This window comes from Suncus etruscus, chromosome 5 (assembly GCF_024139225.1).
Source record: "Suncus etruscus isolate mSunEtr1 chromosome 5, mSunEtr1.pri.cur, whole genome shotgun sequence".
In the NCBI taxonomy this organism is placed as follows: domain Eukaryota; kingdom Metazoa; phylum Chordata; class Mammalia; order Eulipotyphla; family Soricidae; genus Suncus; species Suncus etruscus.
Window position 1 is genome coordinate 111,318,041 of NC_064852.1, and position 27,681 is coordinate 111,345,721.

Sequence of the window (27,681 nt, forward strand, 5' to 3'; positions counted from 1 at the left end):
AGGATTAACATCATCAAAATGACAATACTCCCCAAGGCATTATACAGATTTAATGCATTCCATCTAAATATACCCATGACATTCTTCAAAGAAGTGGATCAGGCACTTTTGAAATTCATTTGGAACAATAAACACCCTCGAATAGCTAAAGCAATCATTGGGAAAAAGAATATGGGAGGAATTACTTTCCCCAACTTTAAACTTTTCTACAAAGGAATAGTTATCAAAACAGCATGGTATTGGAAAAAGGACAGGCCCTCAGATCAGTGGAATAGGCTTCAATACTCAGAAAATGTTCCCCAGACATAAAATCACCTAATTTTTGATAAAGGAGCAGGAAATCCTAAATGGAGCAGGGAAAGCCTCTTCAACAAGTGGTGTTGGCACAACTGGATAGCCTCTTGCAAAAAATTGAACTTAGACCCCAGCTAACATCATGTACAAAGGTAAAATCCAAATGGATTGGAGACCTCAATATCAGACCCAAAACCGTAAGATATATAGCACAACACATAGGCAAAACACTCCAGTACATTGAGACTACAGGCATCTTCAAGGAGGAAACTGCACTCTTCAGGCAAGTGAAAGCAGAGATTAACAAATGGGAATATATTAAGCTGAGAAGCTTCTGCACCTCAAAGAAAATAGTGCCCAGGATACAAGAGCCATCCACTGAGTGAGAGAAACTATTCACCCAATACCCATCAGATAAGTGGCTAATCTCCAAAATATAGAAGGCACTGACAGAACTTTACAAGAAAAAGAACATCTAATCCCATCAAAATATTGGGAGAAGAAATGAACAGACACTTTGGCAAAGAAGAAATACAAACGGCCAAAAGACACATGAAAAAATGCTCCACATCACTAATCATCAGGGAGATGCAAATCAAAACAACTATGAGGTACCACCTCACACCACAGAGAATGGCACACATCACAAAAAATGAGAATAAACAGTGTTGGCGGGGATGTGGAGAGAAAGGAACTCTTATCCACTGCTGGTGGGAATGCCGTCTAGTTCCACCTTTATGGAAAGCGATATGGAGATTCCTCCAAAAACTGGAAATCGAGCTCTCATACGATCCAGCTATACCACTCCTAGGAATATACCTTAGGAACACAAAAATATAATACAAAAACCCCTTCCTTACACCTATATTCATTGCAGCACTATTTACCATAGCAAGACTCTGGAAACAACCAAGATGCCCTTCAACAGAGGAATGGCTAAAGAAACTGTGGTACATATACACAATGCAATATTATGCAGCTGTCAGGAGAGATGAAGTCATGAAATTTTCCTATACATGGATGTACACGGAATCTATTATGCTGAGTGAAATAAGTCAGAGAGAGAGAGAAAAACGCAGAATGGTCACTCATGTATGGGTTTTAAGGAAAATGAAAGACATTCTTGAAATAATAATTTTCAGACACAAAGAGAAAAGAGCTGGAAGTTCCAGCTCACCTCAGGAAGCTCACCACAAAGAATGATGAGTTTAGTTAGAGAAATAACTGGGGCCGGGCGGTGGCGCTAGAGGTAAGGTGCCTGCCTTGCCTGCGCCAGCCTTGGAAGGACCGCGGTTTGATCCCTCGGCATCCCATATGGTCCCCCAAGCCAGGAGCAACTTCTGAGCGCATAGCCAGGAGGAGCCCCTGAGCGTTACCGGGTGTGGCCCAAAAACCAAAAAAAAAAAAAAAAAAAAGAGAGAGAGAAATAACTTCATTTTGAACTCTCCTAATATTGAGAATGTATGAGGGAAATGGAGAGCCTGTTTAGAGTACAGGCAGGGGTCGGGTGGGGAGGAGGGAGATTTGGGACATTGGTGATGGGAATGTTGCACTGGTGATTGGTGGTGTTCTTTACATGACTGAAACCCAAACACAGTCATGTATGTAATCAAGGTGTTCAAATTAAAAAAATTCAGCTATGTTATACATTTTCTTTAAATAAAGTTAAAAAAAGAAAAATATGTAAAAGAAAAAAAGAAGTGGAGATTCCATATATCAGTTTGATGCCAATATTATCCTGCTCAGTAACAGGTAACCCACAAACTTCAAGAGCATAAAGTTAAGACTCACTCAAAGCAAAAACAAAAACTTAAAAGTCTGTGTCAAAAATGAATAAGCTGGACTTAAATCCTAGCAAAGGCCTTTGAACTCCTTGATCTCAAATTGGACAGACTGTTGGCTTACACACTAGTTTTTACCATCTCCAATAGAGTCTAACTGGCCACAAAGAAATGTATAGTTGCCTAATGGAGGTTAGAGACATGAACGGAGTCAAGTTCTTGTCCATGGACTCTTGTTCTTGAATCAAACCCAGAGTGCTCACCGTTGTCCAAGAGTAGATATAACCATCAATGTTAAGAACTGGAAGCACATAGAAGTCCAGATTTCTTAGGAGCCTACTTATCCGGGCATTGCTTTTATAGTTTTGTAAGATCTGGAAATTAAAAAAAATATTCGGAATTATCATGGGATGACATCTTTTCTTGCCTAACTTTCTAGCTAATTCAACTGAATGATTAGGAGCAACTGCATACCCACATTTCACCCTCTAGGCTGACAATATTCAGCTTTCCAACAACAACAGAACCAGGCAATTTGTCTTTTAATAAGTTCTTCAGTGGTTCTGTTCCCTTACTTCACCTACCACTTTTAATTCACTAGCCTAGTGATGATGAGGTAGAGCCCAGTAATCTGCATTTCCAAGTTCCCAGTTATGTTGATCACAGTGAGAAGTACTCTTCATAGATCTACAATTGTGTCAAATAGAAAGACTGACACACAAATTAGCTTTTATACTTTTTAAAATGTTTTTTCTTTAATAATTTCCCCCCTTAATTCAATACTGACTGGAAACCACCTCTGACTCCTATATTTGTTAAGTATGTCTTTACAATTATTTCTACTTTCTTTTTATTGATTTATCATCAATTATCAAAATACAAACTCAGTGATTAGCTTTACTTCTCCATACTGGTTAAAAATTCAACCCCCCATCAGACACACCAAAAACCCAATGACATTCCATCACCAAAAGAGATCTCTTTACTTATTCCTATATTGTATTTCAGTAACTGCCTAATTTTTCACCAAATCCAAGAGCTATAGGTTATTTTTTTATATTCCACAGGTGAAAGAAACCATATAGTGATTATATCTTACTTTTATATTCATTTCACATTCCATAATGAGTTCACTTCCCAACCATTTTGTCCCCAAAAGCACAATTTTTTTTTTGTTAACCACAGAGCAGAATTCCATTCAGTATACCCATTATAGTTTCTCTATCCAGATAGGTGTCAAGGATGCATTTTGGTTAACTCCTGGTTTTGTCTATTGAGAATAATGCTGTGAAGAGCATAGAATTGTGCAAATATTGTTTGGCATTTGTGTTTCATATTTTCAGGTAAATGCATGTGACAGATATGGATGGTTCATGTGAATTTATTTCCTTTAGTTTTCAAGGAAACACTACCTTGTTTTCTAAAGAGACTACCCCAATTTACATTATTAAAAAATTTGTACCAGAATTCATTTCTCTCTACAACATCACCAGCATTTCTTGTTACTTCTATATTTAATACAGATCATACTCACTGGCTTAAGGTAACAATGCATCGTAGTTTTGATTTATATTTCCCTAATAAGTGATGTCCAATACTTTTCTATGTTGAGGACCAACTATATATTATCTGGAGATTATCTCTTTAAGTCTTCTGGGTCTTATATTATATTTGGTTGTTGTTGTTGTTGTTGTTGTTATTGTTGAGTTCTAGCCAGTGCTCAGGAGGCTTGGAAGACATTTCCTGTGATTCTTCGCCATCCAGGTCAGTTATTTGAAGTGAGAACTTGAGGATTTGGTGTTTTGCTTGAGCTCTCTGTGCCACCAACCTAACAGTGCTTGGGGTCTCCAAGACTAGCCTCAGTGATCCTCAGGGCTCATGTGGTACTGGGGCTCTGGAACTAGTAGCTATTTGCAAGGCACATGCTCTAACTTCTGTACTATCTCTCTAACTTCAGGGATTAAGTTCTTTATATATTATGGATATTCATTCTTTGTTGAAAGTATAATAAACAAATGTCTTCTACCAGGTTGTTTTTAGTTTTTGCAGGAGTTTGTTTTGCTGTGTAAGAGCTCTTTAATTTGATGTAATACTATTTGTTTAGTTTAGCCATTAACAATGGAATTGAGTCTCTAGCTACATATTTGATACCAAAGTGATGGAGTATATCACCTATGCTATTATTTTCCATATGGTTTTATGGTTTGGATCTAATATCTCTGTAATCCATTTCTAGTTGATTGAGTTTTCTTTGTTATTATTTTTTGTTTGTTTTGTAGCCATTAAGCAGTACTCATGGCTCATGTCCAACTTTTTTCTTAGGGATTATTCCTAGTGGAGCTCCAGGTAATATTTGCGATGCCAGTGTTACAACTGGTGTCTGCACTATGCAAGGCAGATGCTTTACCAGCTGTTTCATCTTGCCATTTCAAATTAATAGCTACATACATTATTAAACAGTGACTTTGTTTTGTTTATTTATTCATTTTTGGATGTGGTTACCCAGTTTTCCCAACAACATTGAGAAGAGATTTTTCTTTCTCCTTTTCTCCATTGTATAGTTTAGTCATTTTTGTCATATGTTAGATTTCTCTATTTCTAGGTTTATTTCTGAACTTTATGCCATCTGTCTGTGTAGCTGTTTTATTCTAAAACCAGACTGCTTTAATTACTATTGCTTTGTAATATTATTTAGAATCAGAAATTTAATGTCTCTATTTTTCTTCTTTTTCTCTTAAAATTGCTTCTGTTTATTCAGGGTTCTTGTGATTTCCTGTACATTTTAAAATTATTTTATTCAGAGATGACTTTTAAATAAATTTTATTATCTCAACGGAAGGATAGAAGCACCATTTAAATTTCATTATGCTGGTATTTTCCATTTACTAAATATTCTAATCCATACAATAAATTTCTGTTATAGGTATTTCATATTAGCTTTGCAAGTGGGACAATTAAAGGTCCAAGAGTTAGAAAATGTGTTCCAGGTTATTAGAAAAGGATAGAACCAGGATTGAAACTATTATCAGATATTTGAGATGCATGTCTTTTACATTTAAATTTTATTTCTACTAAAAATAATCTATTTCTACTAAAATAATGCACTAGAAAGAGATCAAACTGTCACTCAGTTTTTGGCATAGTGAAGTATTATTTAATTTTCCCTTAGGTGAAGGAGTAGCATCATTAACAGGTGACTAAAATAACTTCTAAATAGCAAGGCATAGATGGTATTTTGTTGGATGATTTGACCTTATGGTGATAGTACACTTACTTCCTTCACAAACCATTGGCAAAAAGCTGGTGCAATCCATTCCCTGGCATGAATTCCACAGTCCATCCAAATGATCTTCTTGGTGTTTCCAGATGGTTGACTGATCTGGGGGAGGGATAATAATGCTTTATTACCAAATAATAACTTATTGCCTTTTAGTAACAAAAGATCAAAGATTAATGGCCCCAGGTTTCTCCTCTTTACACTGTGATTTCAAACATGGAGCAAGCATTCTAGTAAGACACCCAACAATAATATGTCATTCTTATTGACACATAGGTTTCACTTAGAATAGGCAAGAGCACAAACAAAATGTTCAAGTATGATAGTTAGTTAAAAAAAATGACCTTAGTATTCACTTGAACTGTTTGGAACTGTAAAACGATAGATACTTAATTGCTTGGAACTTGTATTAGTTATTTAATTTAATTACTTAATATATTTCCACTTCTAACTAGCCCAGCCTCCTTTCTTCTCTCCGCATTTGTTCCTCTTGTACATTAGTTCAGCTTCCCTGTAGCTGGAAAGATACTTCTACATTAAGGAGAGTAAGAATAAACCTGCAATTACAGATTGTCCTTGATGGAGAAAAGGCTGTGACCACTCACAAGTCGGTAACCATTACATCTGTTTTGAATATCTAAGTGGTCCAGATTTAAGTTAGCCTTCACTGAAAAATATTGGGAGCTGAGCTGAGACTCTCTTTATGAGAAACAGCAACTGAGACAAGTGCAGGGATTTATCATATTTAAAGACATGTTTTCTCTTTCAATTTCACCCATTTTCAAAGCTGTCAACTTAATTCTTAACCCATTTTTTACATTTATCATATCTTAGACTTGTCCCTAATATGTGCATGTATATATTGATATATGAGTGTTGTCTCATTAATATGGACTAATTTTATTTTTTAGACTATGCCAAAGGCAGAGGCTGTTTTCCTATCTTTTGGGCTGATTCAATATAGCATTGAATGATATCTCCAAAACTAGGTCCATAGGAATCTCAGGTTTAACCTATAACCTAGCCAGCATCTCAGTAAAACTTAATTAAGAGCCAATAGATTCTTTCATGGTGCATGCAACTCTCACATTGTAGTCTCTTTGTAAAATGAACGTATCAAAAGAAATGGCAAAAGGGAAGTGATTAGATGGTGCTAGTAATATGAGCCCTTACTAACAAACTGATTTGCAATAGTTCTGAAGAATAGCCCCAGCAAGTCTTACCAGTATGGCCTGGAAACTTCTTAGAAAAGCATTGTGATTCTAAAACTTGGGTTTGCATCAGAATGACCAGGAGGAGATCTTGTTAAAATTATATATAAAAATATATAAATTATATATAAAATTATAGATGGGCCTCCCCTGCAGAGTTTCTGTTTCTTTGAGGGCAGTAGAAGGACTCAAGAATCTACTGTTCGTTCTATAGAGCCAGAGAGATAGCTAGTGTGGAGGGCATTTTCTTTGCATAAGCCAACCTGCTGGGTTCAATCCTGGGTATCCCTCCCATATGGTCTCCTGAGTCCTACAGAGTGATTTCTGAGTGCAGGCCAGGATGTGCCTCCCTAAAAACAACAACAACAAAAAATACAATTCAATCAAATTATCTTGTGACACAGCTGCTACTGCTCCAGGATCACCCTTTTTAGTATCTCTGCTTGGATTGTCCAAGATAAACCTGAAAAATTGTCAAAGCACATCTGGTGGAACAATGTGCACAGGACTGACAATTTAGACCCATTATTCCCTAAAGATAAGGCCCTGATTCTGTAGAAGACCCCTAGTTATTTTTAGTATTTAATAAACAGTATTGAAAACCCCCACTGCTTTCAAAACGAGATTCCAAAAGCCAAGTGGAAAAGTGACCATCACAGTCTGAAATATTTTTCTTCATGTCACATGCAAAAGTTCTTTGGGTCTTTGTTTACTTAATTATAAGATGAAGAGGCCAAAATAAAGATGACTTTCAAAATTTTTTCATAAAAGAATAATAAAATACACACACACACACACACACATATATATATATACATATATATATATATATATATATATATATATATATATATATAAAGTGAGTAGGCTTTTCTACACAGGTTGTTTCTCTGCACTGGAGGTCCCCAGTTTCAGAATAAATTCTGAATGCCATTCAATAAGAACTCTACACTCACAATTCTTAGTGAAGATGTGGGAGACCCAGCACAGACACAGTTTTTCTACTTTTTCCTTGGAAAACTCTACATTAATGGTCTCACTGACCATTCCAAATTCTCTTCAGAACATTATATACACCTAGATAGTAAAGGTGCAAAGTCAGTTGAGCTCAAAATCCTATATTAGGCTGGAAAAGACAAAGCATTTCTTCACCACCTCCTTTTACACATAAATAGTAGAAAAGAAACTTTGGATTGGATCCAGTGCTCCTTCCCTTTGCCAGTGAGGTAATACTTAACTTTCTCACCCACCTTCAAATAATACATGGGCCGGTTCTCGTAGGTCATTCCTAGGAAATGATTAGTTGCCACATCCACGTAGACCTCACTTATCTGGTTTATCCACTGATAGATCTGAAACAGCCCAGGAGAGCTCTGGTATCAACAGGAAGATCATAGCTTGTCTCTAATGAAGATTAAGATTACTGCTTCTTTCATCAAGATACTGGATTCTGGACTCTGCCCTACATTGCTGTACCTGTTGTTAATCAATCTAGATGACCAAATCAATATATTATTAACCATCTCATATTTTCTTTAAAAATTGACTTTGTTCCCAAGGCTGTGAGGGTATGACAAAGCTGTTAATAATTGACCATTTTATAATTTACATATACTTCAACTAGTCCCCAGCACTTGCTTCCTGATGGCATCCAGTCAAGTGAGAATTCTCAGTTTTGGCATATTTGCAGGATTTTCTTCAGTCTTTGGCTTAAGAGGTTGTTCTATTATTTGCTTCTTTGGCCTCAAGGTCTGAGAAGCTCTGACTATGCCCTCCACAGAAATTTTTAGTTAATGTTTCTAAATCAAAATAAAGCTAATCATTTTGATTAAACTGAGCAGACCTGGAGAGTCTCTGGTTTAATTGTGTCCTATGTCATGCTTAGAAAGGAAAAGTTTGATGACTAGTAAATCAGTACTGGTCAATACTGGCAATATTGATCCCAAGCATGAGGTCCCGTAGAAGTGAATGGAACAAGAGTATACATGACAAGACCTGAAACCTTGCATCATAATGTCATACACAGTATTATATGGGATGTAATGAGTTACCTTCCCCATTTGTGTGTGTGTTTTCTTACACAAGTTTTTTCTTGTACTATTTGAAAAATTTATTGAAAACATGATTTTTTCCCTAGTTAGTTAGAGAATAAATGGTTTACCTACAGGGCCAGCTCTGGACTTATATAAATTACAAAGGACTCTCCTTTTATGCCAGAGTTTCTATTTTTAGAAATCCATACTTCAAAGTAACTCATACTTTAAAGTAACTACATAGTCGCATTTCTGTGTTCCAGTTTTAGAATTTACCAAGCTTATTATAGTAGAAATAAAATATTAATTTGAAGGTTTTCTTCCACTAAAAACTGCTTCCTGTGGGACTGAAGCAATAGTATAGTGGGGAAAGCATTTGCCTAACATGCTGCCCACAAGGTTTTATCTCTGGCATCCCATATAGTCCCCTGAGTCCTGCTAGGAGCAATTTCTGGGCACAGATCCAGGAGTAACTCCCTAAGCATTTCCAGGTGTGACCCAAAGACTAAAATCAAAAAAGAAAGAGAAAAAGAATGAATGAATGAATGAATGAATGAGTACATAAATAAACAAACACATAAATAAATAACTTAATTTTTAAAAGTTCACATTTTTAGAGGCTGGGGAGATAGTATAGTTGGCAGGACACTGGTCTTGCTTGCTTCTGATCCTGGTTCAATTTAGGTGACCCTATTACTGCCAGGAGGGATCCCTAAGTACAGAGCCAGGAATAATCTCTGAGCACCACCAGATTTTCTCCCCTAAGACAAAACAAAACAAAACACCTGAAAGGTTTAGCCACATATGACTTATGGCATATGACATATGACTCCATTAAAATGTTTCTTTATTTCACATCCCACACATGCACCTAAACTGGTCCTTCTCTGATGAATACATCTAAAGGTCTAAAAGAATGAGAAAAGTATCATGTTTATAAGAACAGAAGTGGTTGGGATATTCCTCCCTCCTGATTTTTGTTGTTGCCTTCCTTTTTTATTTCATATCACCAGGACATGATAGTGATCAAGGGACAGGATGGTGATCAAGGCTTTGAATTCCTCAAACTCAGTCCACATGCAAATCTCAACCTTAGAGGTTTCATTTTCTCTGGACCCTGGACATTAACAAACAACTTTCCCTCCTGAATTCTGCAGTATGTGGCCACCACCAACATCCATGACCCATGCTCACCTCCTCCATAGGGTGGTACTTGTTATACGAATAGGTCTTCAGGCTCTTCCCAGGATTCTCTGTCATGTCCCCAACCTCTTGTTTATTGTTTACAAGAGACCTAACAAAGGGAAGAAAGATGAAAAATAAGATGAAATAGTTGAGTCTCTTATCATAGTTGATGATAGAAAACAATGGACCTAGGACATGGAGAACAAAATATGGTGTTGGCTTCAGTGCCACTTTTGAGAACTGGAGCCAACATTGAATCCCTCCGAACTGTAGTTTCTTTATCTGAAGAACAAGTACAGCCACCAATATTTGGGATGTGGGGTTTGGGCTACCCCTGGAGCTGTTAAGGGACCACTTTGGGCCCATATTTAGGGTCATATTAGGGTCACTCATGACAGCTTTGGGAGACCATGTGGTGTGAGGGATCAAACCAGGGATAATTGCTTGCAAAAGGCAGATAATATACCTCAATCCTTGTACCCTGTCTAGTTCTAAGCATTCCAATCTGCTCTTATTTTAAGACATTCTAAGAATAGTTCAGATATAAGACAAAAATCATTTTAAACATGTATAAAAAAGAATCAAGAATCACTGAACAAAAATTAATTATGAGATATTCACTTGTGTAGGCAATTTCAAGATTTCTATTTTTCCTGCAAATCTCACAGTTTAATGTTCTTCTTCGGAGGGTGATTCTCGGACAACTGATAGCACAGATAGCAGTCTCAGACAACTCAGCACAGATAGCAGGACATGAAAGTGCTGAGGCCCAGCAGTGTTGGGTTCTCAGGCTACCCTGGTTATCCCCAACATCTAGTGGTACTCAGGGGCCTCTAGGGATATCCAGAGATGCTCCCTGCTATGCTTGATGGTGCTATTTGGTTCTGGGAGTCAGCTCCCAACCCTAGTCTGGCACAGACCTTGCACATGCCATGTTTACCATACTGTCTCTGACCCTGATATATGATCTTTTATTCTTTTATTAAAGATAAATTGAATCACAGAAAAAGTATTTGTGAAATTCAAACCATACAGAGTAACTGGAAAGCCTGCAACATTAGTCACTGTATCTCTTTGCAGTGTTATAAGACAAATCTTATCTTAAGAGTATTAGTAGGTTCACAGAAAAATTGAAATAGGGGCCAGAGTTGTAGCATAGCATAGGGTGTTTGCCTTACACATGGCTGACCAAGGTCTGGCCGGGATTCGACCTCAGGCATCCCATAAGGTCCTCCCAGTCAGGAGCGATTTCTGAGTACAGAGCCAGGAATAAACCCTGAGTGCTGCTGGGTGTGGATCTAAAACAAACAAACAATAACAAACCAGAAAAATTGAAATAAAATTTTAATTTTCATTTATCCCCAACTTCTTTAACTCATGGCTTCCCTCACTATTGTGGTACATTTCTTGCAGTCAGTGAACTGAACTGACACATCATTATTTCCTGAAGTTTGTACTTTAGAGCTCACTCATGATGTTCAACACACTAAATTTGCACTAATGTGTCATGTCATGTACTCATCACACAGCAGAACTATACTACTCTCCAAATCTGTAATCTGTTGATAGGCCCATCCCTCCTTACATCCCCTAAAGAGCATTACTCTATCCTGTCTCTATAGTTCTGCCTTTTCCAGAATGTTTGATTGCTAGTGCTTCAATAGTGTATGATCTTTTCAGATTGACTTCTTTCAGTTAGTGATTGATATTTATTTGGGTTTTAGGCTACACCCTTTGGTGCTCAGGGGTTACTCCTGGCTCTGAGCTCAGAATCTCTTCTGGTAGGCTTTGGGAAACATATAGAATGCTGGATGATCAAACCAGGGTTTTTCCCGGGTTGGCCTCATAAAAGGCAAACATCCTACCACTATGCTATCCCACTGGCCCCTAGTGATTGATGTTTATGGTCCCTTCATGTCTTTTCATTGCTCCATGGTTTATTATTTTTCAGCATTATATATATAATATATAATCATATCATTGTCAGAAGTGCCATGGTTTATTTACCTAATCAATATTTTGATTCCTTACAAATTTTCACAATCATGACTTAATTGCGTGAATATCTGTGTACAAGATTTTATGTAGACTTGCATTTTTAATTATTAATATTCTATTAATACCATCAACAATGGTTTCTCATGCACATCATTCTAATACCACACCCATCACCGATGCATTCCTCCTTTTCCCAATAAACCCAACTGCCCTCTCTCCCAACTCTCTCTCCCAATTCAGTTATGTCAATCAAGTCTCTCATAGTCTGTGGACTATCTTTAGATATGCACTTGTTTTTCATTCATTTGGATAAATAGTAAGGAGTATGGTTATTAGACCCTATGGGAAATGTCTGTTGAATTTGATGAGAAGTTTTTCTCTTTGAGCTTACTCTGCCATTTTTGCATCCCCCTCAGTATGAGAAATGAGAGCTCCTGTTTGTTGTTCCACATCCTCACCAGGATTGGGTGTTGTCAGTATTCTGAATTTGATGTGTTGTGACATCTCATTATTTTAATTTCTAATTGTGATTTCTAAAAACATGTGATGTTGAACATCTTTTTTTTTTTCTTTTTGTTTTTGGTTTTTGGGTCACACCCGGCAGTGCTCAGGGGTTATTCCTGGCTCCAGGCTCAGAAATTGCTCCTGGCAGGCACAGGGGACCATATGGGGCGCCGGGATTCGAACCAATGACCTCCTGCATGAAAGGCAAATGCCTTACCTCCATGTTATCTCTCCAGCCCCCTATTTTTGTTTTGTTTTGTTTTTTGGGCCACACCCGGCGTTGCTCAGGGGTTACTCCTGGCTGTCTGCTCAGAAATAGCTCCTGGCAGGCACGGGGGACCATATGGGACACCGGGATTCGAACCAACTACCTTTGGTCCTGGATCGGCTGCTTGCAAGGCAAACACCGCTGTGCTATCTCTCTTGGCCCTGAACATCTTTTCTTTTTTCCTTTTTTTTTTTTTTTTTTGGTTTTTGGGCCACACCCATTTGACGCTCAGGAGTTACTCCTGGCTATGCGCTCAGAAATCGCCCCTGGCTTGGGGGACCATATGGGACGCCGGGGGATCGAACCGCAGTCGGTCCTACGCTAGCGCTTGCAAGGCAGACACCTTACCTCTAGCACCACCTTCCTGGCCCCTGAACATCTTTTCTTAATCCCACGTTGTTACTTTAAAAATATTTTATTTAGTTTCTAATTGTGATTTTTTTTTTTTTTTTTTTTTTTACATTCCTGTCTCCTGTGCCACCCTCATTCTTTCAGTTGCACAGTTCATTGTCCTGTTTTTTTGTTTTTTTTTTTTTTTTTTTAATTTTTTTTTTATTTAAACACCTTGATTACATACATGATTGTGTTTGGGTTTCAGTCATAAAAGGAACACCACCCATCACCAGTGCAACATTCCCATCACCCAAGTCCCAAATCACCCTCCTCCCCACCCAACCCCCGCCTGTACCCTAAACAGGCTCTACATTTCCCTCATACATTCTCAATATTAGGACAGTTCAAAATGTAGTTATTTCTCTAACTAAACTCATCACTCTTTGTGGTGAGCTTCCTGAGGTGAGCTGTTCCAGCTAATTGTGATTTTTAATGTTGACGATGTTGAAAGATATAAACATAATTTCTTAAGTCCACTTTTCATAAGTATATCTTCTTTTTCAGGACTTTTACTGATACTTAGATCAGTTTTCTCACATACCCCCATCCCACTAGGGGTTTTAAGAGATCTTTGTATATTTGGTAACTGTTCTTTATTTATTTACTCTTTGTTTTGTTTGTTTGTTTTTTGAACCACACCCAAGAGTACTCAGGGGTTACTCCTGTCTCTACAATCAGAAATCACTCCTGACAGGCTTAGGGGACCATATGGGATGCTGGAGATCAAACCTGGGTCCATCCTAGGTAGACTAAGTGCAAAGCAAACACCCTAGTACTGTGCTATGGTACTGGCCCCATTTTTACTCATTTTTTGTTTTGATTGTGCTCAGGACTTACTCCTGGCTCTGAGCTTAGGGATCACTCCTGGAGATACCCAGGAGATGATTTGGGGTGCTGGGGATCAAAACTGGGTTAACTGTGTGCAAGGCAAATGATCTACCCATCACCCATCTCTACTATATCTGGTTTCAATTCTATGACTTTAACATTAGAAGCACATTTATTATTTAAATTTTTTACTATATTTTACTCATAGTAATAGTAATAAATTGAGCATAAAAATATTTTAGCCTCAAAATCATATTTTATTATATTATTCAATCAATTTTACTTTATTTATTGTTCTAAAAGAAAATTTTGCAATAATATCATCAAACTAAGTTAAAAACAATAAAAATAACTTTTAGAAGGGGATTAAAAGGAACAAACGTTATTAAAATTGTAATAGCTGAGGAGTAATAGATTTCTTTATGTTGTTCAGAGATTCATTTCTAATTATAATTCACTTGATATTTTTTAATAAGCTAGAGTGCTTTTGAGTAAGGAATTTCAACATAAAAATTATAAAGATACAAGCAATATCTTGAGGCTTATTGATTAAAACATTATTGCATAAAGAAAATACATTAAGAAAATATATCCCATGATATGTTTTAATTTTTTTATAATAATAATTTTTATTTTGTCCAAAGTGGATTACATAGATTACATAGATATGTTTTAATTTTATATAAATGTAATATACATATAAATTTAGGAGAACAATTTACATCTTTATCAACAATATGTATGCCAACAAATATGTGTATTTTATAATTAATTAATGCTATAAAACACTATTTAAGCAATGGTCAAAGCATTTATATAATTATCTTATTTAATATAACCTAAAATATTGATACTCTATGAAAAAGCAGAAATAGATAACAATAGAGCATTTTTCTTTCTTATAGAGCTTAAAATATACTTAAGTGAATAAGACATAAATATATAAGAAGTAAAACAACCTAGCCACTAAATAGTAGGACATACAATGCAATAAATTAGTGCTTAATTTCTCACTAATTTCATGATATATCAGGTGTATTGAGTACAGATGAGAGGTATTACAAACCCAGGCGTAATCAATAATAATAACAAAAACATTTGCTTGCAATAATATGGTCACTCTTTATGAAGTGTGAAATTTAATTTATACACACATATACATGTACATATGTATACACATGTATATATACATAAATATATATTTTTTTTTGGTTTTTGGGTCACACCCAGCAGCGCTCAGGGGTTACTCCTGGCTCTACGCTCAGAAATCGCTTCTGGCAGGCACGGGGGACCATATGGGATGCAGGGATATGAACCAATGACCTTCTGCATGAAAGGCAAATACCTTACCTCCATGCTATCTCTCTGGCCCCATGTATACACATATTAATGTTTATCTATACAGTAAGTCCTTCAAACTGTGTTAGCTAGTTTCTGAGAATGGGCACCATTAAGTGAAGGAACATATGACAAAAGCAGTTTCCCCAAGAACACCATTAATTGAAAGTGTTTTTATTCTCATCAACTTTACAGTGAAATGAAGATATTCAAGGCTTTATTGTGTGCAGGAGCAGGTTAGAGATTCCTTCACAACAGTGTAGACAGGAACTATGACTCTTCAGAGTGACTCTATTTCTTCCTCAGACAGTCCAGCTAATATGTGGATCTTTTTTCACTGAGACAGAGTAAAAAGTTATATATTTAAAAAGCAGAATTGGCCCCCTGTGAATTTTGGTTTTAATTGTGTTTATGCACCCTGAAAACTTCACAATATAGAGAAAATACAGTAAAGACCACAGGGCACATCCCTCAACATGGCTGAATTTTCTCAGTTAATGGCTAGAAAATATGTAAATAAGTAGAATCCAACCCAATATTGAAAGACCAAATCTTTGTATTTGCAAAAGGTGAATTAACTGGGATTCATCTGAAAACCACTGATAATGAACGTACTTATAATTTTTACACAAAATTTAACACAATACTTAAACCTCAGAAATATAAGTACTTAGTTCAAGCAATGCTGAGTAAATACTTAGTTCAAGCAATATACTTACAAAAGAAGTATCATTTTCTAGGCAATTTATTGAGTTATGAATAATAAATGGAGAGAGGGAGTGTAGAAATGAGCTAATCCTCCGAATTATCACCAGTCTCCTCTCCAATCAAATGAAAAGATTATTAGACTTTGTGTGTTCTTTTTAAATAGGTATTCATAAGATGTTTAGCAGAGAAAATGATCCTTTGGGGTACATTATTAATAAATACTGCAGATCAAAGACTGGCTGATAGAATTTTGACTGGAATGTATAAAAAGGAAGAAAGTATCCTAGTGAATTTTGAGGCAGTTTGTATTTTAAATAGTAAAGAAACAGTTACATGAATATTTCATGATTTTAATGCATTTCAAGCTTTTTTCTACTTATAAATTTACATTTTCTTATCACAGAAAATCTAGAAAGTACAGAGAGAGAAAAGAGGAGAAAAATAATATAGGGAAAGATATAATTAACCCTCAGTAATGCTACCTTCTGAGTTAAGCACTATTGATATTTTGATAGATCGATTTCTTTACAGTCTCATACCTGTGCATATTTTTCTTTACTTTTTCTTTATTTATTTTGGTTTTTGTCTTTTCTGGGTTTTTTTTGGGGGGGGCAGGGTACATCCAGCAGTGTTCAGGACTTTCTTCTGGCTCTGCATTCATCAGGAATCTCTCTTGGATGACTCAGTGACCTTTGGATTACCATGGATTGAACCTAGGTTGGCCTAGTCCTTGCACTGTTCTATCATTCCAGATCCACATATTTTTTCTTTAATACAGTGAAATTTCTATCTGGGTATAATACTTTATATTCTATATTTTGCCATTAACACTTCATCAAATGAATAAAAATAATGAACTCTAGTAAAATTTTTAAGTATAGTGGGACTAGGGGGTCTAAAAGCAAAGGCTTTATGAACTTTTTTAATGTATCATATTTACAGAAAACATGATATAACAAAGTGTATTTATATTTGTTCGTTATATTTGCTAGACATTGAAGCAGTTTATTAGTTTTGAGTTATTGCTAATATATCTGGAGCTAATGAGTTTTTTGCATACATCTTTGTGCTCATTTCTGATTAGTTGCTTGAACACCCTTTGAACTACTTTTAATGCCCTGTAGGATAACCGTGATGCATGGAATATTACTAGCAATGGTAACCACCCACAAGCATTATAATAGTTATCTCTTAGTAAAAATTATTTGGCATTTAAAACATATTTTCTTGGTAAATGGAATAATAAAAGTTTGCATTAAATTTTTATTTCTTTCATAGTAAAGCATGACATATCAATTAATATATATTATACATTAGATATTTTAGCATACATTTTGCTAGTTTTCTATTCAAATACTAGTACTGTAAATTTTAGTAATAAAACTTCTGTATATTTCTCACCTCCTACATTGGTAGCAAAAGAAAAAAAATACTTTGCATTTTATCTAAATCATGGTCATGACCACCTCTTTGCTTTTCATACTCACCCATCATATCCTTGCCCATCAGTTACCAGCACCCAGGAGAGGTAAAAGATTCCAAACAGATGCTTCATTATTTTTCTGCAAAAAAAGAGCTAGAAAATCCTGGAACTTTCCTGTAGCACAGTCAACCAGATGTCTTTGAGAATGCATCAGGGCAGTGGTTCCCACAATCAAGATAAGAGAAATCAGTTAGTTAAAGTTTCATCAGAAACATATGTGAGCTGGCCCTTCATTAACTCCATCATGTCCACAAACCTATTTTCAGATGGAGAACAACACTACCATTTAAGTTTTCCATTATTTCTTGACCACAAAATTTATACAAGCACTTGGTTCCTCCAGATGCCAAAGTTCCCAGACAAAACCCTCATTTCCAGCAATCCTCATTACCTGTACGACTCAGGAGCTTAATGATGTTTTTTTCTACATATCATAAATGCTATGCACTCTGCAGAGTTCTTAGTGGAAAGGGCTGTTATTCAAGAATCTATATTCCCTTTGAAATATAATTGTTTTTATTTGATTTATATTGTTTTCATGGAAAACATCATCAGGCTTTGTTGTTATTATTGTGATGTAACAAAGTTAAAATAAGTTTAATACTTTTGCTTTTGGTGTACAAAGTACACTTTTGATTTTTGTGTACACTCCACCACCATCAAAGTGTTGAAGACTTTCCACCATCTTTTCTAATCTAAGATTTCTGCCCCACCCTCCTCAGACCTCCCCACACTGCTTGGTAATCTCAGATAGAGAATCATGGTTCAAGAGTTTGTTCAAGGCACAATGCCCCTGGCTTGGTTTCTGTATTTGTCATGGAATGGTGAACTTTAGTCTTTAACCTTCTCCTTCTAACTTATCTGTTTAAAACTTTTTCTTTATTTATGAATCTTCAAATTAGCTGGCTTTATATCATTCTGAAGAAATGATCTTTCTTTGCGGAGGAGATATGCTTAAGGGTGTGGGGAATTGAAGTCAGCTCAGCTATGAATAGTGAGCACCTATCCTTGCTGTGCAAACTCTCTGACCCCTCCCCTGTAATTTTTAATATCTTAGAGAATTAAATGCTCTTATTTCTTTAAGGATTTTGGTACTCTCATGAAAACACAATATTAAAAATATTCTCTTTTCCATCTTCATTATGTGGACATGTTAAGAAGTGGTGTTGCCATTCTCACTGCACCTGCACCAGTATTGGTTGTTCTTGTTCTTTGTGAGGTGTGTCAGTCTCTGTGGTGTGAGATGGTACCTCATTGTTGTTGCTTTGATTTGCATCTCCCTGATGAGTAGTGAAGTAGATGAAGTGATGTGGTTTTTTTTTTTTTTGGCCATTTGTATTTCTTCATTGAAGAAGACTGTATTTTTCTTATAATGTTCTATGAGTGTTCTAATATATTTGATAACCCCTTATCAGATAATAATGGATAAATCATTTCTCCCAATCTGTTGGCTGTCTTTGAATCCTGGTCATCATTTCCTTTGAGGAGCAGAAGCTTATTAGGTTAATGTTATCCTATTTGTTTTTCTCTGCTTCCACTTGCTTGGCCAGTGGTGTTTCATCCTTGAAGATGCTTTTAGCATCAGTGTTATGAAGTGTTCTGCTTATATTTTCCTTGATGTACCTTATGTATCCAGGTCTGATAACCAGGTCTTTAAAAATGGATAAATTAACTCTGATACATTTACACAACAGAATGCTACTTGACCATAACAAAGATAAAGGCATGCAATTTGCTACTACATGGAGGCACCTGGAGAATATCAGACTGAGTGAAGTTAGTTAGAGGAAGAGAAACTGACACAAACTGATCTCTCTCATGTGTGGAATATAAAGAAACATAAGAGAGAAATAAGGAACACACAATGAAAATGGAAACAAAGAACAGGAGACCAGTTTTCAGTAGGAAACAAGACCCTTGAAGGGGGCAGGAGGGTAGTAGGGTATTTGTGTGGAAAACTTATGGTGGAAGAAAGAATTCAATCAGGAGGAGGAGGTAGTAATGAAAGGTGGCACAGTGTTCTGTATGAAATCCTGTCAGCAATAGCACTGGAAACTGTTGATTTTTAACAGAAATGTTTGCACTGTGTACAGTACTGTTTATAGAAGTCTTAAAGTTGAACTTTGATGATATTCAGGATGAGCGGTGAAGTACACCTCTCAACACAAGTCCACGCACAACATAAGTTCCTTTAACAAGTGCAAAAATCAGTGCACTTGGAGCCTGGGAACTTTTCCCAGTGACAGTTGGACCAGTGGTAGTGCTGCTAAGGTCTTTGTTGTCCAAGATGACCAAAAAGACTCCGGTCATGATCTGCTCTGATTATCCTGGGACTCCTCTGCAATGCTCAGGAGATCACAGATCATGTGATACTGAGGATAAAATCTGGGGTTGACACATGCAGGACACGTAACTTCACCTCTTTACTGTGTTATCGGTCCCTGAGCAAAGGTGATTTCCACAGAAGAGTATATTAAAGACATTAAGGATGTTTTGTTTTCACCCTCCTTATTAGAGAGGAATGTCAGGGCAGAGAAAAATAGCAAGAGTAGAATTGAAGCACAAACTTTCCCCCACAGAGATCCCATTTCATACAGTTATTCTAAATAAAGGGACAGAAACAAAATAGATACATAAAAATTGGATCAAATAATACATAACATTTTGGTAGAAACCTGTGATTATTAAAAATATATTGGAATGATCAACTTGCAATAAGATCTTATTAAACATTCTGACAATGGAAAAACTATTGTGAGGATATTGGACATTACTACATAGGGTTTTATCAATAGTTATCTGATCATTGAAACTTTCTCAATCCTATGACCAATATCACTGTATATATGTATATATATACATATATATGTAATATGTGGTGGTCTTCTAACCCATGGACTAAAGATTATCTTTTTGCAAACTTAAAGAATGTAAGCATTAACCTAGAGCACTCAGGGTCAATGAACTAATCCATAGGCTGCTCACTAACAAGGGTGAATTATTATCAAATCTTGCCTGGTGATTAGATTATTTCTTATCATTATATTTTATAGCTGGATAGTTAGTCATCCCCAAACAATTTATTCATGATAATCATGTGTTTTATGATTGCTGTTTTATAGTTTCTAAAGCAGTAAAATTTATTCTCAACTATGTTATTACAATATTCAACTACTAATGGAATTCTTGTTTTTATTTTATTGTGTTTTAATGCCAGAACATAAAATTTACTCCCCAAAATATTACTGAAAGTTTTATGTTCTTTAAAATACTTGATGGAATGCTTGCAAATTCATGCTATTCTATAACATACATCAGACAAGGGCTGCTAGAATGCAAACATTGTTCTGGGGGGGAAAGGCTATGGTTTTATTATGGAGATAACCATGAAGGAAATTACAGAATTTTATCAACTGCTGATGTAGAGGCAGATTACAATTATCATAAAATATTTTTTTGAAAAAGTAAACTCTTATTGTTTAACCTCTCAGCTCCTCTATATTTCTACCATACTCATCCTCCAAACAAACCTTTCTCAAAGTAATGTCATTTCTCAGGAATGGTTTCCATGTTGGTTAAAGAGAGGTTTCTATGACACATTATTACTAAACATAAGAGACATTTTGAAGGTGAATTGTTTTGGTGAAATAACAATTAAAAGGCACCCAAAAAAGCCAGCTTACTATCTCTGCCTCTCCATAAATTTTTTTTTATTAAACCTGAACCTAACAGCACTGCAATGAACTTAAGCTCTTGCTTGGTACCTTTTATCCTGTAATAGTGAGTCCATGGAGTAGAACAGAAACTATTATCCATCCAGAAGATCAAAGTACCAATAGGACTCAAAAGAGAGATATCACATACAGGCAAAATTAGGGTCTGATTAAAGACATAGTCTTGGTTATATAGGTTAGGTTTATATAGAGTGACAATCAGTGATAAAAGAAAAATGAGTGAAGATCCAGGTGAGTTTTAACTAAGGAATTTTTGGTGGCCTTATTATCAGAAGAAAGAAAATCTAGAATTTTTTTTATGAGATAGCACCTATATTTTGAGACTTGTGGTATTAATGTGTAAATATATAATGCATTTATAAAACTGAACAAGAATATAACAATTAGCCTCTCTAAAAATGGGAAGAAAAGATTAATAAAAAGAATGCATTTATAAAACTAAAAAAGAATATAACAATTAGCCTCTTTAAAAATGGGAAGAAGAGATTAATAAAAATGTCATCAGAGAAGACATATAGGTGGTCAAATACATATGAAAAAATTCTCTGTATGTCTTATCATTAGGAAAATCAGTAACAATAACAATGAGGTATTTTCTTTTGGAAAGCAATATGGACATTCAGCTCCAATATGACAAAATTCTGATTCTTGGTGTTGACCCCCAAGGAACCCAAACTCAGAAAAGACATCTGCACTCCTATTCTCATTGCAGCACCATTCACAATAAACCAAATCTGGAAACAACCCAAGTGCCCCAACAGACTGGATTAAAAAAAACACATTGTACTTGTATACAATCAAATATTACTCAGCTATAAGAAAATACAAGTTATGGCAGCAAATTTGCAGCTATGTGGATGGAACAAGAATATCATAAAGAGTAAAGTTAAGCAGTAGAAGAGAAAGAGATAATCTCATATGTGAGACATAAAAGACATAGTAAGGAAATAACTGCCCAAGCTTACAGAGCCCAAGAACTGTTCTACATAACTGAAATTTGGTGAGGTGTGAGAGGTTTGGGGAGAATTGAGATAATGATGGTGGAGAGAATGGGGTGCTTTGGTGGAAGGTATAATGTTGGGGTTTTTACCCCCTGAAGCCCTACTAGTAGCAATATTATAAACTTGGTACTTAATATTAAAGAATTATTTAAAATAAATATAGGTGAGCATATAAATTTTTTAATTGTTTTGTGTTAGATATAGATGTCCAGAAATGGAATCACTGCATCCTATGAGAGTTGTCCCCCTGCACTTTTTTTGTTGTTGTTGAGGACTCACCACACTGTTTTCTATAGAAACAGAACCAGATAACATTCCCACCAACAATTAATGAGGATTTCTAGCATTCCTTTTTGAGAAACTGCTGTTTATTTTCAGTTTGGGGCATCTTCACAATCTGTCTTGTATTAAAGCTGAAACTAAGCATTAGCTGACTACCCTCCCCTCTTCAACAACACTGAATACAGAAAGTAATCTGGATTATATACAATATTCCTCTGTGAAGAATCTTCTTGGAATTATATATGAAGAAGCTCATTTCTCTGTTCCCTTTTCATGAATATTAGATTTTATCATGGTCTGAATCCTCTTCTTGTCTTCTACTCCCTTAAGTAATATTTCTGAGTTTTACTCCCATGTAAATACCTTCCACCATAATTCCTGGCCAGATGATCCAGCCCAGAGACCCCAGAAGAAATAGAAATATTAAAAAAAAAGTTTGGGGATATTTTCTGCACTTCATTAATAATTACATACAGAAACATAAATAAAATTTGGGAGAAAAGGAACAGTTTTACATGAACAGGTTTTATTTGGTTTTCGCACAGCCAGAAAGCTAAAAATAAACCACATGTTTGCAAATAACATACTATTCTATTTGGTTTATTCTTGCATTATCTATCTCATTAGTTGTTTTCCATGTCTGATGTATACACATGACTCTAGGGCAGGGTCTTACAATCTTATGGAAATTATCAACATTGCTCTTTCCCTCATGTTGACATGTCTGGTTAGATCATCGGAGGAAGGAAAAAAGGCTGGGAAGTAATATTTGCTCTCAAGTATACCAGGAATTTAGATGTGAGGGCATGAGCCCCAAGAGATCCTAGTGAGAGCTTGGATTTCCTCTAGAAATTCCAGAAACCTGCCTATAATTGGGTTGACATAGAAACAAGATGGGGTTGTGGTCATGATAATTACCTTGGGAATTAACCTTTTGGACACAATGTCCATCTCTTTCCTATTGGATAGCCTTTGGTTTCCCTTTGTAATGCTGTTCCTGAACCACCTGACAATAAAACCCCATGGACAACTGTTCTGGAACTGTTCATGGAACAACTGCTCCAGAGATTCTCCTTGAGCTGAAAGCTCCAGAGACACCACTCCAGAAACGGGGAAGGACAGAACAACGAGGGAAGCTGTCTCTCCATGATTAGTTGTTATTTCCAGGTTTGATTCTGGGCTGTCCCTTCTTCCCTCACAGAGAACTCTAGTAAAGGGAGTCTACAGGTCACTTTTTTTGGTACTGTACAGTTTAATTTTTTCCCTGAATATAAAGCAATATCTATTTAATACTAAAACATTAATGTATTTAAAATGAGGAAGGTCATACATACATGGTCAAACAAAACTTTGGCCTAGTCATAATTTAATTTTATGTATTAGGGTCATTACATTTTGTTTTCTATTTTTCCATATTATAAATTTTCTTCTTATTTGTTCTAATTATCATTATGGAGCTAAAATTTTATTTTGTTCAGTGTGTTATTATCATTTACAATTTCATGTTTCTTTCCATATTCAACTTGTTCCAAACTCGGTAATGCTTTTGTCCACTGTGTTGGTCCTGAAACATTTTTAAGCCCCTATGTTTGAGTTTATCTTCTCCCTGGTGCCTAACCTCCCCACTGGCTATCCTGCTATGTCCCTGGTCCTGCCACCATGCAAGAATTCCAGTTTCTCTGGTCCCTGTATGAGCATTGTTGGTCTGGAATAAAGTGTCTCTGCGTTAGCCTGGGACCTGTCCTTTCCCAGTCACCAACTGGGGAAACATACTTAGACGCTAATGTATTGCACTGGGAGGATGAAAACTGACCCTTGTTGGCAGACTTATACCATCTTATTTAGTATCAGTTTTCAAAAAGAAAACTCCAGATCTATCATCATGAATCCTACAATAAGAATATATCACCCTAAGAATTGATAAAGAGGCAATAATTAAGGTCTCCAGTTCCAGAAAGCTTTATTGGTGACTTAAATGTTAAAAGGAAAGTCAATGTTTCAACAATATGTCTCTCTATATAACTAGAGGTAATAAATCTAAGGGAAATATTAGTCAGAAAGTGAAAAAGAATCATAGGCTCTATTTTCAATTGTGAAAGACAAATAACTAGGGAAAATTAACAAGCTAATAACAAAATAACAGACTGTAAAAATGTTATTGGTCTCTTAAGGGAGAAAACGAATGAGAGAAGGAAAAAGCTGGAGATCAATCTAATCATAAAAGTGAAACTGGACTTTTGGAGGTGCGTATGGCAAGGCTTCTATCTGTACTTCCAAAATTTATTTTGTCGGGTATTATTAATGTAAATAAAAATTATTTATAACAATAAATAGTAGAAGACCAAAGATAGAATTATCCAAAGTGTTAGGCTAGATGAATAAATAGGACATAGTATATATGTATGTACATATACATATAATATGGAATATTTTCTTTTTTTGTTTATTTGTTTTGGGGCCACACCCGTTGATGCTCAAGGGTTACTCCTGGCTATGTGCCCAGAAATTGCTCTTGGTTTGGGGGAACCATATGGGATGCGGGGGGATCAAGCTGCGGTCCCTTCTAGGCTAGCTCTTGCAAGGCAGATGCCTTACCTCTAGCACCACCACTCCGGCCCCAATGTGGAATATTTTCTATCCAATCACAGAGATACAGAAATTCTGTCATTGTGACCAATTGGCAGAAATTTGAAGTTATTATACTAAGATAAATAAACCAAACTAAAAAAAGACAAATATTGTATAATCTCACTTCTATTTAGAATCTGAAAACTCTATATAAACTAGAATGGTGGTTAACAGGGAAAGGGGAGATAAAGGGAAAGAGTTTTCTATATTCATAGATTTTAAATTATAAGTTGAATAAATTTTGTGAATATGATATCTTATATATTGTGTGATAACTATAGTTAATAATAATATTACTTTGCTTACTAAAAACATCGTTATTTTTGTTTTTGTTTTTTTGGACCACACCCAGTGATGCTCAGGGGATACTCCTGGCTATGCACTCAAAAATAGTTCCTGGTTGGGGGACCATATGGGGCGCTGTGAATCAAACCGAGGTCTGACCTGGCTCAGCAACATGCAAGGCAAACAAAATCCTACCGCTCAGGTCCCTAAAATAGTCAATCTTAAGTGACATTATGGGAGTTAATACCACAATTGTGATAATTTTGCAATGTCTGAGTGTATTAAGACAACACATTGTGCCAGAGTGGTGATTGTGAAAAGAATTACAAATGTATGGCTTAATTACCATTGACAGCAATAAGAAATATCTGTGGTCAAGTTGTCATTTCCTCGCTGTCCTCGTTGTCATATTAACACTGGCACAAGTACATCTTCCAACGCAACTTAGTTCCTCGTGTTCTTGCATGGGTTTGTTTCAGTTCTACATCTGGGATCTGGGATTTGAGAATGAACTAACACTGTCCAATCTTGTGGAGACTGAGTTGTATCCACATGACATATGTCCAGGATGGGAGGCACCTTTGTATAAAAAGTGTGAGTTCTTATCCTTAGAAGATAAGATCTTGTGTCTGAGTCCATGATTTCCCCTTATTTAGTGTGCCTATACAAAAACGTATGGTGTCCTTTTATATTGCTGATGCTATTCCAGGTAAGGATGACAGGCTACACGTACAGTAACTGTGGTGTGGTCTGAGCTTTTATCCCAGGCAAGACGTTTTCTTGGTTTTTGACCAAGCAGCACCAAAACTGGTGATGGTAGAGAAAATATGTATATATAAAAAATAGAATATATAGATAAAATTGAGATATATATAAAAAAAGGAAATTGAGGAAAAAAAGGGGAAAAAAGGTATTTGAAAAAGAAAGTGATTGGGGAGGCTATCTGTATGTTTAGGAATACATATCTTAAGATACATTATTATAAAGGTATTAAGCTAACGTAGGCAATATAGGCCTCCCAATTAGGTCTTCTGAGATATTCTTGTGTGTTGTGTATGTAAATATTTTAGGGGATTATTATGTTACTGACCCTAACCTGATTGGTGATTGTGCCCTACCCTAGGGTGTGACCTGGCATTCTGCCCCCACCCTAGGGTAGTACCTGATTCTGCTTCCACCATTGGTTTTTATCTGATCCCACCATTGGGTGGTACCTGATTCTGGGGGATAAAAACAAGGGTCTGTGGAAGGCGAGAGGCTTTTTGCTGGAACTGAGGCTGAGTCTTTGGACTTCAGTCTTGTCCACGGAATAAAGCTAATATTTCCACAAGCCTGACTGTCTGCGAGCTGTTTACCCACCGTTTCACCTCAGAACTGTTGGTCGGCTAGACAAGGTGGCAGACGTGTGCGTCTGTGCTCCGAGCTGAAGGGGAAAAACCTCATCCTCCATCCCTCCATCAGTCAACCTCTTCAGGGGCTGACTTGCAACACTTGTGGGGAGCGAAAGCCAAGGTACTTTTTTGTATCACAGACTTTGGTCTAGAGTTTAAGATATGATTTGCGGCATTTTAGAGTCCGATAGTGTCCTTGAGCTGGGGGTTTGCTGCAGCTGAATCCGGTATTATGCAACTGTCCACGATTTGAAGTTGGTGAGAGGGGTCACAAGCTTGAGTCAGGAGGCTTATCACCTAATACTAAGTGGAAATCAGAAGATGTATTGTCCTTTGAACTATGAAAAATAAGAGCACTAACTACAGAAAACTGACTTTGACAACTGTGACTGGGCAGAACGTACCTTGAGACCATTAAGGAAAACCCTACCCTAGGCTATAGCCCAGGTCTTTTACAAAAATCAAGACTTCTTAGTACAGAGGCACAATTCTGACAACAGAGACTGAGCAGAACCATTGGAACCATAATTTCCTAGACTTCAGCTTAGGGAACAAACAAAAACATGGAGCACATGATACAGAAAACTGAACGCACCAATAATGGAGGAACAGTACCTCTAGAACCTTAAAGACTCTATCCTAGGCCCTGTCCTAGGACCTGCGCAAATACCAAGATTGCTTGCTAAGTGGCCTTATTTTCTCATCCACAACAGAGAAGAAAGGTTCCTGACACCACCACCAAAAAACAAACAAACAAAAAAAAAACAACCCTGGGATATGGCAATGAGAAGGCATGGAGCCAGTGGTTGTTCCCATGACAATATGCTTCAAGAGTGGAGAAACCCTGAATTTCTTGGGCCACGGGAATTTCCTTCCTTCCCCAATACTTGCTGTGCCTATACAAAAAAAAAAAAAAAAAAAAAAAAAGGTGGGGTAACACACACCCTGCCACTGGAGTACTTTTTCTGGTTTTGTTTTGTTTTATTTTTTGTTTGTTTTTTTGATATTACTTTCCTTCTCTTTTTTTTCCCACTTTTTTCTTTCTTTTCCACTTTTGTG

The 27,681-nt window shown here is 36.3% G+C and overlaps 1 protein-coding gene across 1 annotated transcript in view; it reads right to left on the reverse strand.

Annotated features, from left to right (window-relative positions):
* Nucleotides 1–27,681, reverse strand: part of CPO (carboxypeptidase O) — a 63,977-nt gene that overhangs the window by 13,803 nt on the left and 22,493 nt on the right. The window contains exons 2-5 of the mRNA XM_049772900.1: nt 9,791–9,890; nt 7,814–7,915; nt 5,350–5,454; nt 2,339–2,449 (exon numbers count right to left, since the gene is read on the reverse strand). Coding sequence (XP_049628857.1) covers nt 2,339–2,449; nt 5,350–5,454; nt 7,814–7,915; nt 9,791–9,890 — 418 coding nt within the window. The remainder of the gene's footprint in view (nt 1–2,338; nt 2,450–5,349; nt 5,455–7,813; nt 7,916–9,790; nt 9,891–27,681) is intronic.